The sequence below is a fragment of the Pleurodeles waltl genome, chromosome 11 (genome assembly GCF_031143425.1).
Source record: "Pleurodeles waltl isolate 20211129_DDA chromosome 11, aPleWal1.hap1.20221129, whole genome shotgun sequence".
Classification (NCBI taxonomy): Eukaryota; Metazoa; Chordata; class Amphibia; order Caudata; family Salamandridae; genus Pleurodeles; species Pleurodeles waltl.
In genome coordinates this window covers 503476897-503488981 of record NC_090450.1, presented here as the reverse complement: position 1 = coordinate 503488981, position 12085 = coordinate 503476897, and the positions used below count along the sequence as shown (strand labels likewise).

Sequence of the window (12085 nt, the reverse complement as noted above, 5' to 3'; positions counted from 1 at the left end):
ATCTGCACATAGGCACAAATAATTGTTTCTTTGAGATCACGTCTTAGGGTTAAGACTGTGTCAGAGTTGTATTCACTTGTAGAGTATACTGACTGTTAGAAATGGGGTCTCTGGTTGGCAGTCAGTTTGTACTCTGTCCAAGCAGGGGCCCTCACTCTAGTCAGGGCAGTGAAGATGCACACTTGAGATAACCCCTGCTCACCCCCTTGGTAGCTTGGCACAAGCAGTCAGGCGTCTCTCAAAGGCAGTGTGTAAAGTATTTGTACCAATACACACATGTAGGAGGCTGGCCTGGCTTGTAGTGGGTACCAAGGGGTACTTACACTCTGTACCAGGTCCAGTTATCCCTTATTAGTGTAGAAGAGGTGTCTAGCAGCTTAGGCTGATAGAAAAAGGTAGCTTAGCAGAGCAGCTTAGGCTGAACTAGGAGACATGCAAAGCTCCCACTATACCACTGGTGTCATATGCACAATATCATAAGAAAACACAATACACAGATATACTAAAAATAAAGGTACTTTATTTTTATGACAATATACCAAAAGTATCTCAGTGAGTACCCTCAGTATGAGGATAGCAAATATACACAAGATATATGTACACAATACCAAAAATATGCAGTAATAGCAATAGAAAGCAATGCAAGCAATGTACAGTCACAATAGATTACAATGAGAGCACATAGGTATAGGGGCAACACAAACCATATACTTCAAAAGTGGAATGCGAACCACAAATGGACAGTCGAGATTGGGCAGATGCCCAGGAAATGCCAGCGGAGGATGCAAAGAAGCTGCTACCCGAGGGTAGAAGCTGTGGATTCTGCAAGAACGAAGAGGACTAGGAACTTCCCCTTTGGAGGATGGATGTCCCACGTTGTGAAGAAGCTTGCAGAGGTGTTCCCACGGAGAAAGACCGCAAACAAGCCTTGCTAGCTGCAAGGGTCGCGGTTAGGGTTTTTGGATGCTGCTGTGGCCCAGGAGAGACCAGGATGTTGCCAATTGCATGAGGAGACAGAGGGGTTGCCCAGCAAGATAGGGAGCCCTCACAGGAGCAGGCAGCACCCGCAGAAGTGCTGGAACAGGCACTACGAAGAGGAGTGAACCGGAGCTCACCCGAAGTCACAAAAGAAGATCCCACGACGCCGGAGGGCAACTCAGAAGGTTGTGCACTACAGGTTAGTGTCGGGGACCCAGGCTTGGATGTGCACAAAGGAAATCCTGGAAGAGTGCACAGGAGCCGGAGCAGCTGCAAATCACGCGGTACCCAGCAATGCAGTCTAGCGTGGGGAGGCAAGGACTTACCTCCACCAAACATGGACTGAAGAGTCACTGGACTGTGGGAGTCACTTGGACAGAGTTGCTGAGTTCCAGGGACCACGCTCGTCGTGCTGAGAGGGGACCCAGAGGACCGGTGATGCAGTCTTTTGTTGCCTGCGGTTGCAGGGGGAAGATTCCGTCGACCCACTGGAGATTTCTTCGGAGCTTCAAGTGCAGAGAGGAGGCAAACTACCCCCACAGCATGCACCACCAGGAAAACAGTTGAGAAGGCAGGCGGGTCAGCGATACAAGGTTGCAGTAGTCGTCTTTGCTACTTTGTTGCGGTTTTGCAGGCGTCCAGAGCAGTCAGCGGTCGCTTCCTTGGCAGAAGGTGAAGAAAGAGATGCAGAGGAACTCTGATGAGCTCTTGCATTCGTTTTCTAAAGAATTCCCCAAAGCAGAGACCCTAAATAGCCAGAAAAGGAGGTTTGGCTACCTAGGAAGGAGGATAGGCTAGCAACACAGGTAAGAGCCTATCAGGAGGAGTCTCTGACGTCACCTGCTGGCACTGGCCACTCAGAGCAGTCCAGTGTGCCAGCAGCACCTCTGTTTCCAAGATGGCAGAGGTCTGGAGCACACTGGAGGAGCTCTGGGCACCTCCCCTGGGAGGTGCAGGTCAGGGGAGTGGTCACTCCCCTTTCCTTTGTCCAGTTTCGCGCCAGAGCAGGGCTGGGGGGATCCCTGAACGGGTGTAGACTGGCTTATGCAGAGATGGGCACCATCTGTGCCCATCAAAGCATTTCCAGAGGCTGGGGGAGGCTACTCCTCCCAAGCCCTGACACCTTTTTCCAAAGGGAGAGGCTGTAACACCCTCTCTCTGAGGAAGTCCTTTGTTCTGCCTTCCTGGGCCAGGCCTGGCTGGACCCCAGGAGGGCAGAAATCTGTCTGAGGGGTTGGCAGCAGCAGCAGCTGCAGTGAAACCCCGGGAAAGGTAGTTTGGCAGTACCCGGGTGTGTGCTAGAGACCCGGGGGATCATGGAATTGTCTCCCCAATGCCAGGATGGTATTGGGGTGACAATTCCATGATCTTAGGCATGTTACATGGCCATGTTCGGAGTTACCATTGTGACGCTATACATAGGTAGTGACCTATGTATAGTGCACGCATGTAATGGTGTCCCCGCACTCGCAAAGTCCGGAGAATTTGCCCTGAACAATGTGGGGGCTCCTTGGCTAGTGCCAGGGTGCCCACACACTAAGTAACTTAGCACCCAACCTTTACCAGGTAAAGGTTAGACATATAGTTGACTTATAAGTTACTTAAGTGCAGTGGTAAATGGCTGTGAAATAACGTGGACGTTATTTCACTCAGGCTGCAGTGGCAGGCCTGTGTAAGAATTGTCAGAGCTCCCTATTGGTGGCAAAAGAAATGCTGCAGCCCATAGGGATCTACTGGAACCCCAATACCCTGGGTACCTCAGTACCATATACTAGGGAATTATAAGGGTATTCCAGTATGCCAATGTGAATTGGTGAAATTGGTCACTAGCCTGTTAAAGACAATTTGGAAAGCAAAGAGAGAGCATAACCACTGAGGTTCTGGTTAGCAGAGCCTCAGTGAGACAGTTAGGCATCACACAGGGAACACATACAGGGCACACTTATGAGCACTGGGGCCCTGGCTGGCAGGGTCCCAGTGACACATACAACTAAAACAACATATATACAGTGAAATATGGGGGTAACATGCGAGGCAAGATGGTACTTTCCTACAACACAGTAATACAGTGAATAAAACACTACAAAATGGACACCAGACCAGTTTTGAAAAATAGCTAATATTTATCTAACTCAAACAAGACCAAAATGACAAAAGTCCAACATACACATGTAAAGTTATGAATTTTTAAATTAAAAAGAGTCTTACTTCACAGAAAACAATGGATGAATTAGTGTTACACAAAATACGTGGTTTGCACAAAAAATAATACTACACAGGCGAGCGTGTTTTGGAAAAGTCAGCAATCGGTTGATTCCTTACTTGCATGTGGGGCCGTGCGTTGTTTCTTCTCTTGTCAGGTAGGTGATGCGTAGTTTTTCTCTCTGCAAAAGAGCGATGTGTCGATTTCCGCACAGGCTCCTCTGGTCGGGGCAGGTTCACGTTGATTTTGATGCCCAGTGATGTGGCGTGCAAAACCTGGCCGCACTGTGATGGAGAACCATGCTGCATGGGGGTTACATCATTTTCAGCAGCCACAAGCGGGTGTTGCGTCATTTTTCCAGCCTTGATGTGTCAATTTCCCAGCCACAAACCAGGTGGTGCGTCTATTTCCTAGCCGCAATGCAGATGGTGCGTGGAAATTTTCCCTGTACCGCTCCTGTGGGTGGACCTTGGTTCTACCAGCTTCACCTTTCAAGGGCCCAGGGACCTGGGTAGATCACCACCTGGCAGGGTAGGAGTCTCAGCAGAGAGTCCAGGTGCTGGAAGAGTAAGTATTTGATTCCCCTGAGACTTCAAAAAAGGAGGCAAGCTCAATCCAAGCCCTTGGAGACACTTCACAAGCAGGAATATACTACAAAGTCCAACCTTTGTCCTCCTTCAGGCAGAAGCAGCAACTGCTAGCCAACCCAGCGAAGCACAGTCCAAGGCAAAGGGGCAGTACTCCTCCTCCAGCTCTTCTCCTTGGCTGAGGTTCCTCTCAAATCCAGAAGTAATCCAAAACTTTGGGGTTTTGGGTCCACTACTTATACCTCTTTCTGCCTTTGAAGTAGGCAATCTTCAAAGGAAAGTCTCTGTTGTTCACAAGATCCTGCCTTGCCCAGGTCTGGCTCCAGACTCACACCAGGGGATTGGAGACTGCATTGTGTGACAGCAGGCACAACCTCTTCAGCTGTAAGTGTCCACTCCTCCCTCCACTCTATCCCAGATGGCCCATCAAGATATGCAGGCTACACCCCAGCTCCCATTCTGTCACTGTCTAGTGGAGATTCACAAACAGCCCTACTGTCAGTCTGACCCAGACATGAAATACACAAGCAGGCAGAGTCACAGAATGTTTTAAGCAAGAAAATGCCCTCTTTCTAAAAGTGGCATTTTCGAACTGACCATTTAAAAACCGACTTTACCAAAAGATGTATTTTTAAATTGTGAGTTCAGAGACTCCAAATCTCTATCTACTCCCAAAGGAAAACTGCACTTGAAAGGTATTTAAAGGCAGCCCCCATGTTAACCTATGAGAGAGCTAGGCCTTACAATAGCGAAAACCGAATTTGGCAGTATTTCACTGTCAGGACATGTAAAAACACATCACTACAGGTCCTACCTTAAACATACACTGCACCCTGCCCATGGGGCTACCTAGGGCCTACCTTAGGAGTGTCTTACATGTATAAAAAGGGAAGGCTTGGGTCTAGCAAGTGGGCACACTTGCCGGGTCAAATTGACAGTTTAAACACTGCACATACAGACACTGCAGTGGCAGGTCTGAGCCATGTTTACAGGGCTACTCATGTGGGTGGCACAGTCTGTGCTGCAGGCCCACTAGTAGCATTTGATTTACAGGGCCTGGGCACCTCTAGTGCACTTTACGGGACTTACTAGTAAATCAAATATGCCAATCCTGGAAAATCCAATTATACATACAGTTGACACAAGGAGTAATTGCACTTTAGTACTTGTCAGCAGTGGTAAAGTGCCCAGAGTAACAACACCAGCAAAAACAGAGTCCCACACACACCAAGTATGCCAGGTCTAACACTGAATATTTGTAGTACATTCTGTTTGTTATTGTTGCACTCTGATTTGTAAGTTGAAACACATCTGATCTGGTCTTTTTTTCTAGCTCATTTGATGAATACAGTTCTGAATTAAAGTCTGGAAGGTTAGAATGGAGTCCAGTCCACAAATCAGAAAAATTTTGGAGAGAGAATGCTGTAAGGTTGAATGAGAAAAATTATGAGCTTCTGAAGTAAGTAATTTTTAATGAACTTTTAAGCACATCTTCATTGGTTTCATCACATGGGGTCCACACGTTTAGGAGGATTTTATTTACCCTACTGTTAAAATACGTATTCGCTGTGGAAGGAAAGGACTATACATCCGTCTGTGCCTTTAGGTCCTCCAAGAAGTAAATTGAATCAATACATATAATAAAGCAAAATGTTTTTGTAGTCAATGTGCTTTGTACTTGAAACTTGATGGGGACTGTGTGTACTATTTTCAGATATATTATGCAGTGCTAATTTCAGAATTGAATTTGCACAGTTTGCCAGAAGGAAACTTCAAGCCATTAATAGTGCTTGGTGAGGTAGAAAAATACCTTCTTCTGGAGCCCGATTTAATTATGATATGAAGATGGTGATTTGAACCACTTGAGAGAACACACGAGAAGGACCAATTTTGCTTTGTAGGTTCAACTGTCTTTACCTTCAGTTCTTGCTAGTAAAATATGTTGTTAGGCGCTACCTAACTTGAAAGGAAGATGCTCAGTCAAGTAATCTGTGCTGTGGAAGCGAAGTCAGTATTTCACTGGATAATCAGGTGCAGCAGAATAAAATGACTAACCATTGTTGAAGGTCAACTATGGTAAAGTTCTGCAAGTATGTTCACCGGATGTTGTGGTTTTACCTCTAATCAGCAGGGTTAAGGATCCTTCTGGCATAGCTGTTAATCCATATTGAAACACAGCACAAGTTATCAGCTTATTAGCCCTATCATGAATGTAAGGCTTTTGTTACATTTTCAGTGTTGATAACATCCTTGATAGGGTGTTAATACATTGTAACTCTATTACATGTTTACAAATAAAATTAATAAAACACAATATACAGAAAGATCCGGTGAAACATAGCTGTAGTTTTTATCACAGTACAAAAAAAGCTGCCACTTTTTCTTCAGTCAACACGAGTATCCGTTAAGGTAAGTAATGAGAAAGATACATTTGCTGTGCCAACACAAGGAGGGTAAAAAGTAATGCCAAATGAGAATAATTATCATTGTTTCTCTAAGTGAAGACTGATTTTGTTTCAATTTCTACATAGAATTCTAACAAAACTGCTTGAAGTGTCTGATGATCCACAAGTTTTGGCTGTTGCAGCTCATGATGTTGGAGAGTATGTGCGGCATTACCCTAGAGGGAAACGGTAATCAGAGCATTGCCTTTTTTATGTTTTCTTACAACTTGTTATATTAAAAACATAGAATGTTCTGACAAAGCATTGGAAAGCAATCTTTTGAAAATAAGGTTATTTTAACCCTTTTTCCTTGAGTTATTTTTCCTCATGAGTTTTTCCAGCTACCATGCCATCCTCTATTGACAACCGTCTTGCCTGCATTGAGAAAATATTAATTATACAGCCTGTTTGTCATACATCAACATGCATGTGAATGCCCAATTTACTGAAAAAGTCCTGCATGAAACTGATGGACAGAAAGGCAACGTTCTGTATTCCTTTCCCGCAACCTACATTTTCCTCTGCATCATTTTACTCTGAGTAGCTGTCACAGTTAAACCAAAGGTCAAGGGGGATATCTTCTCCATTTAAAACATTGCTTGGCTCAGTTGGACTTCCCTGTGAACGATAGGGATGGCACTGGCCTCAGACCACAGGTGGGATTGTCACAACCATGACTGTCATTGCTCGATGTTGAGAATTTGCCAGTAATATGCTAAGTGTTGATAGATCTCTGGCTGTTATGGTCTGCCTTGACTGGCTTCCACATCAAGACAGAACAACATCTAGGATTTTAATGGCTTCTGCATTGAAGACTAGTCAATGTCGTGGCCATCATAGATCCCACAAAATTGGTTGAGGGACTCTGGTAGACCAGGACCAATCATTGCTTTCCTCTATTTTTGTTCTCAATATGGGCACAGGTTTTACTCAGGGTCAAGATCGAACTACAAGACCAGTTCCAGCTGGTTTCAAGCCTCAATCTAAAGATTTGATTTGATGGTTATTTATAGAGCACTTTGCAACTCCAAGTGGTCTCCCGGCACTGGAAAGAGTCCTCCTCGATCACTATGCTGAAAAGTCTAATTTCAGCATTTTGCTGAATACAAGGTTGTTGGAGACCAAATCTAGAGGAATGCTGGGAAAAGGAAATTACCTCCCACTTATTCAAAGATGTTCCAGCTCAGCCAGGATCCTACACTTCACTCCAAAGAATCCAAATACCTTCAGTGCCAAGGAACACTACATAGAGTTCACAATGCCACCTATTTTTCAAATCTATGTACCAGTATCTTCCGGGACCACTTCACCTTATGACTGGCTACATTTAGAGATGGGATGGTTAGAGTTGCTGCCAAGTTCAGCATCCATACTTCTATGACTAGACAGGAATTATCTGCCATATTGTGATGCTTCAACTCTGGGAACCGCCTTGGCCGTAACTCTGGTCAAATTCTTTCAGAATCCATAATGTAAATGTTCATAGCTACTGCCTTTGTGATGCGCCTCAAACAAAGGAAATTGAAGAAATACAGTGCTCCAGAGGCCGATTTCCTTTTTCCAGGTAGCAACATCCTTCCAGAGTCAGTATTTGACCAGTTGGTCTGTGAGGCATTTGCCCGCTTACTCAACAAGCATCATCCAGAATAGGAAAGTTGACAAGTAGCTGCTCTAGGGGAGAAAGTGTGTATCACACCAGCTGCTGCCATGACTGGAAAGTTATTATGAGAGTGCTCAGTGAAAACTCATGGAGCCTCTAGTTGACTACCTGCCTAGGGAGAAACAAGATGATCTAGAGATAGTCTAAGAAGAGTGTGTGCAGTTTTGAACCAGACCTTCAGTGTTGCATAAGAGCAGGCAGATTTATTTTCCAGTGAACACTGCCATGCTCACTTCATGAAAAGGTGTTCTTAGAGAATCAAAGGGCTCACATTGAAAGCTAGGCTGAATGTTCACCCATTCTCAGGCAACGTTTTATTCTAGTTTCATTCAGATTACACATTCAGGCAAATTAAGAAGGAGGGTAAGACACTATAAGATGTTCATTTGTATCAAAAGAAATATGGTTGAGAAACCTCAATCACACTGTTCCTTTTCACGATCCATAACAGAGGTAATGTTAGGCGCAGAACTCAGTCCATCACTGTGAGAAGGAACAGTATAAAAGTAAACGAGGCAGCCAGCAAATGGCGAAAGCTGGAAAATAACCAAGAATTTAAGAATGATGGCCTGTGTTATTCTCCTTACCTTTATGAGCACTCAGACAAATATTAACAACCTCTTTCAAGTACGGCATTATCCGACTAAAGATAATTCGCTGCTCAATAATGTGCAAAACGGAATAGGGCTTAGACTCAAATCCACATCACCAATTTTTCCAGCCCAAAAAATTGTCAAGGCCATTGGCAGGCTCTCCACTTTTAATTGCAGGTTTTAGAGGTACTCTTGATCCAGGCTAAAATATCTACTCGGATATCTAAATCTAAAGAGGTATACTCCACTCCTTCCCACAGCTTGTCTCTACTTCCTAGCAGCGACAATCAGGTAATAAAAAGGCTACATTCTGAGCCTAAAAAATAGCAACAAGTAAATAAGCATTGTCACAACAAAAATGATTGATTTTTCCATTGTGCATGAACCCAGACACACAACATGCATTCACCCATTGACACTTGTAACACAGATACATGCACATTTGAAGACAGAGAAACCTATCTAGTGGCAATAAAAAATAAAAAAACCCTCCCATGATCACAAACTAGCAGACATTCAGGTAGTTACGCACACAGATTACTCTTCAAGAGGTGTAGACACACAGCACTTACCGACATGCATACAGTCCTGTATCTAACATCTGACTACCACTAGCGGCTTGCGGGCCGAGGAAGGGGCGGGGCGAGGAGGGACGGGAGAGGGGAGGGAGGGAATAAACATACTTTTATTTTTATTTTTTTTAAATCACTTACCTCTGCCACCGCTCCTCTGTCCCCCGACGCTCCTCGCTGCAGACATAGGCTCCCAGCCTGCCCTGCGCCAGTCCTGATGCTGCTCAGAGCAGTGCCAGGATTGTCTGGGACTGCCCTGGGGGGACGCTCGCATGCAGACTGGGAGCCTGTGCAGGCTCTCTACAGCCCAGCAACTGTGTTTGCTGCTGCTGGAGAGAGCCTACAGACAGCTTGTGTGTTTGGCAGGCCCAAGACGACCGGCCAAACACATGCGCTGTGAAGGGGTACTGCTGAGCACTCCCCCCTCAGTGCATGTCGCCCTGTGGCCCTGCTCCTTTGAAAGAAAACAATAATAAACATGATTTATTATCGTTTTCTTTCAAAGGTTTTGCAGCTGCTGCTACTGGCGGGGGGTGGGGAGGCAGGGGGCGACACTCCTCTGCCCAAATGGAGGAGCTCCCACTGCTGACTACAAGAGTGGACCTAGGGACAGTTGCTTGTATGCATGAATGAGCTGAAAGCGAATCCAGATTCACACTGACCCGAGCAACACATAAAACACAAAAAAAGACACCCATCAGAATTTGGTAGATCAGTGATCATTCTTTAACTCTCCTTGTGGACATAATTTGCATTGCAGATAGTAAAAGTTGGTATGCACATCTCTGGAAGAATAGTTGTTTGGTGTAGTGTTGCTTGTGCCTCTATACCAGTAATGGCAATATTTAATTTGTACTTTGGCCGTTGAGCTGTCTGTTAAGGTAGCTGCAAGGCTCCATTCAATAGTAGGTTGACCACTGACTATTCTGTCTAAATTCCTGGTATTCCCTCCAGTCTTACAAATCTCCAAAGTTGGATGTCAATGAAATATGTTTATGCAGAACCCCAGACAATTGAATTTCCCCTTCTTACCTCCAACACAAAAAAATACACTTGGGTTGCTTCTTCATCAACTCTGGTTCTAAGGCTTTTCCTTATCGTTTTCCTCAACAGTAAAATCCCCAGGCTTTATACTTGACACCATGCTGCAAATCAAGCATAATCTGGAGACTTCTGTTCTGCCTCCATTCATTTAAGAAGATCAAACAACTATTAACCCAAACCCAGCTTAGGGCAGTAGCCCAGCATAGTCATCTCTTCTATGGACTTGGGGACCGCACACAAGCAGATATCTTCCAATCATCTCTTGTTCCTCATAAGACTGTACTTCTTTCCTTGATGAGACTCGTTTCCTGCATGATAAAAGTTGACAGTATATCCTCAATCTAGAGATTCTTGGCTTTTCATTGAATTAAGAATCCATCTTTGACATAAGTGGCAGGTTAAACACTGTGCAAAAGCCAAATAACAAAAACAGTTACAACTTATGAAGCCATCCACTTAGATGATCTACCTAACACTAGACGACTTGTCTTGTTTACAGTCTCTAATGGACTAGCACATCTCAGGGTTAGCACACTTTCTGTCTAGAACCGCAAAGATTCAGAACCTGCCAAGCTGCCTCATTACACTGCACCAAATATATGGAACTCTTTTCCTACGCAACTAATGAAAAAAAATTCCCCTTCAGAAAGCTATTGATAACTCATAAAAAAATTTAACCCCACATGAATGACCTCTGATTTTTGTGGCGTTCTGATTCTATCCATATGACTTGATTACTTAATCCTTTATTTTAGTTTTATGTTCTCTGTAAAGCTTGCTTGTGGACACAGGATACCATTTTTACATAGGAACTTGTTAAAAAGACCTATATCAAAAATGTAATATTTAGCATTCCCAGATCTCTGTTAATTTATGCAAATTCATGTATCCTGGCTGTGGGCTCAGAAGTGTTGGGTAACTTGGTTCCAAGAAAACAGTATTTTCCAGCACTCCGAATACACTGTTATTGGAAGATCAGAAAGTATGGTGTTAATCATATCTGGAAACCCTACTTGCATTCCACAGTCTGCATACATGAAGTTTATTTTGAACAATTACCATTTTTTCTGTTTAAGATATTGACAGTTTGAATTACTTTGTTTTCTTCAATTATGTTATGTGATTGTTATGTTTTGTGTTCAAGTATGTTAGCATAATACTTAAGTGTCAAAGGCAACCTTTTTAATTGCAAAGTGTTTGTTTCATTGGAAGCATGCGCATGGTCTCTTTTGAGGCACAATCAGCAAAACGACAAAGAGCTGCTGAAAGAACTACAAATTATTCATCCTGGGCAAGGCAGTGCATTGAAACTGCTACTTAACAACAGAGACTGTTGAAGCAAATGCCCACCACACATGCTGTTGCAGCCTTGCTAAAGACATCTTGCGGACTTTCAGAAAGTTGACCTAGGAATGTATTCTGCTTGTTGGTTGCCATTGACTTTTTGGCTTGTAACTCACATTTTCTGGCTTTTCTTTTGCTGGCCTTATTTGTTTTAGGCTCTTCAGGTTCACTTCGTCCCTAACGTTGCCTAAACTATGTTTTCCTCATCCTTCCACGAACTAGCTTTCTGTTAACAGGACTTTAAATCCTGTTCTTATGTACTCACATTCGCTGTGCATTCAAAGACAGATTTCAACACATTTGTCTGTGCACTGCATAGTTTTATTAGTATAACTGTGTGTCTGTGCAAATGTAATAGTAATTTCAATTGAAAATGTGTTGTCTGTAATTGCAGCGTGCTACCACACCATGAATACTCCACTCTACTCTGCCCCACTCCACGCCACTCTACGCCTCTCTACTATACACCATTCTATGCTGTACCAGTGCACTCTTTGCCAGTCTAATCTACACCACTCTAGTCTAGGCCACACCAATCTACTCTGCACAGTTCCTCTCTGTGCCACTGATCTCGATGCCACTCTGCAACACTGCACTCCACGCCATTGCAATCTATGCCAGTACACCCTACAACAATGCACTTTACTCTGCAATCAATCA

General features: G+C 44.0%; 1 protein-coding gene across 3 annotated transcripts in view; it reads left to right on the top strand.

Annotated features, from left to right (window-relative positions):
- The window catches only part of ATP6V1H (ATPase H+ transporting V1 subunit H), a 178693-nt gene that overhangs the window by 124566 nt on the left and 42042 nt on the right, over nt 1-12085 (top strand). For all 3 annotated transcript variants that reach the window (XM_069213878.1, XM_069213879.1, XM_069213880.1), the window contains exons 11-12: nt 5102-5227; nt 6300-6401. In XM_069213878.1, coding sequence (XP_069069979.1) covers nt 5102-5227; nt 6300-6401 — 228 coding nt within the window. The remainder of the gene's footprint in view (nt 1-5101; nt 5228-6299; nt 6402-12085) is intronic.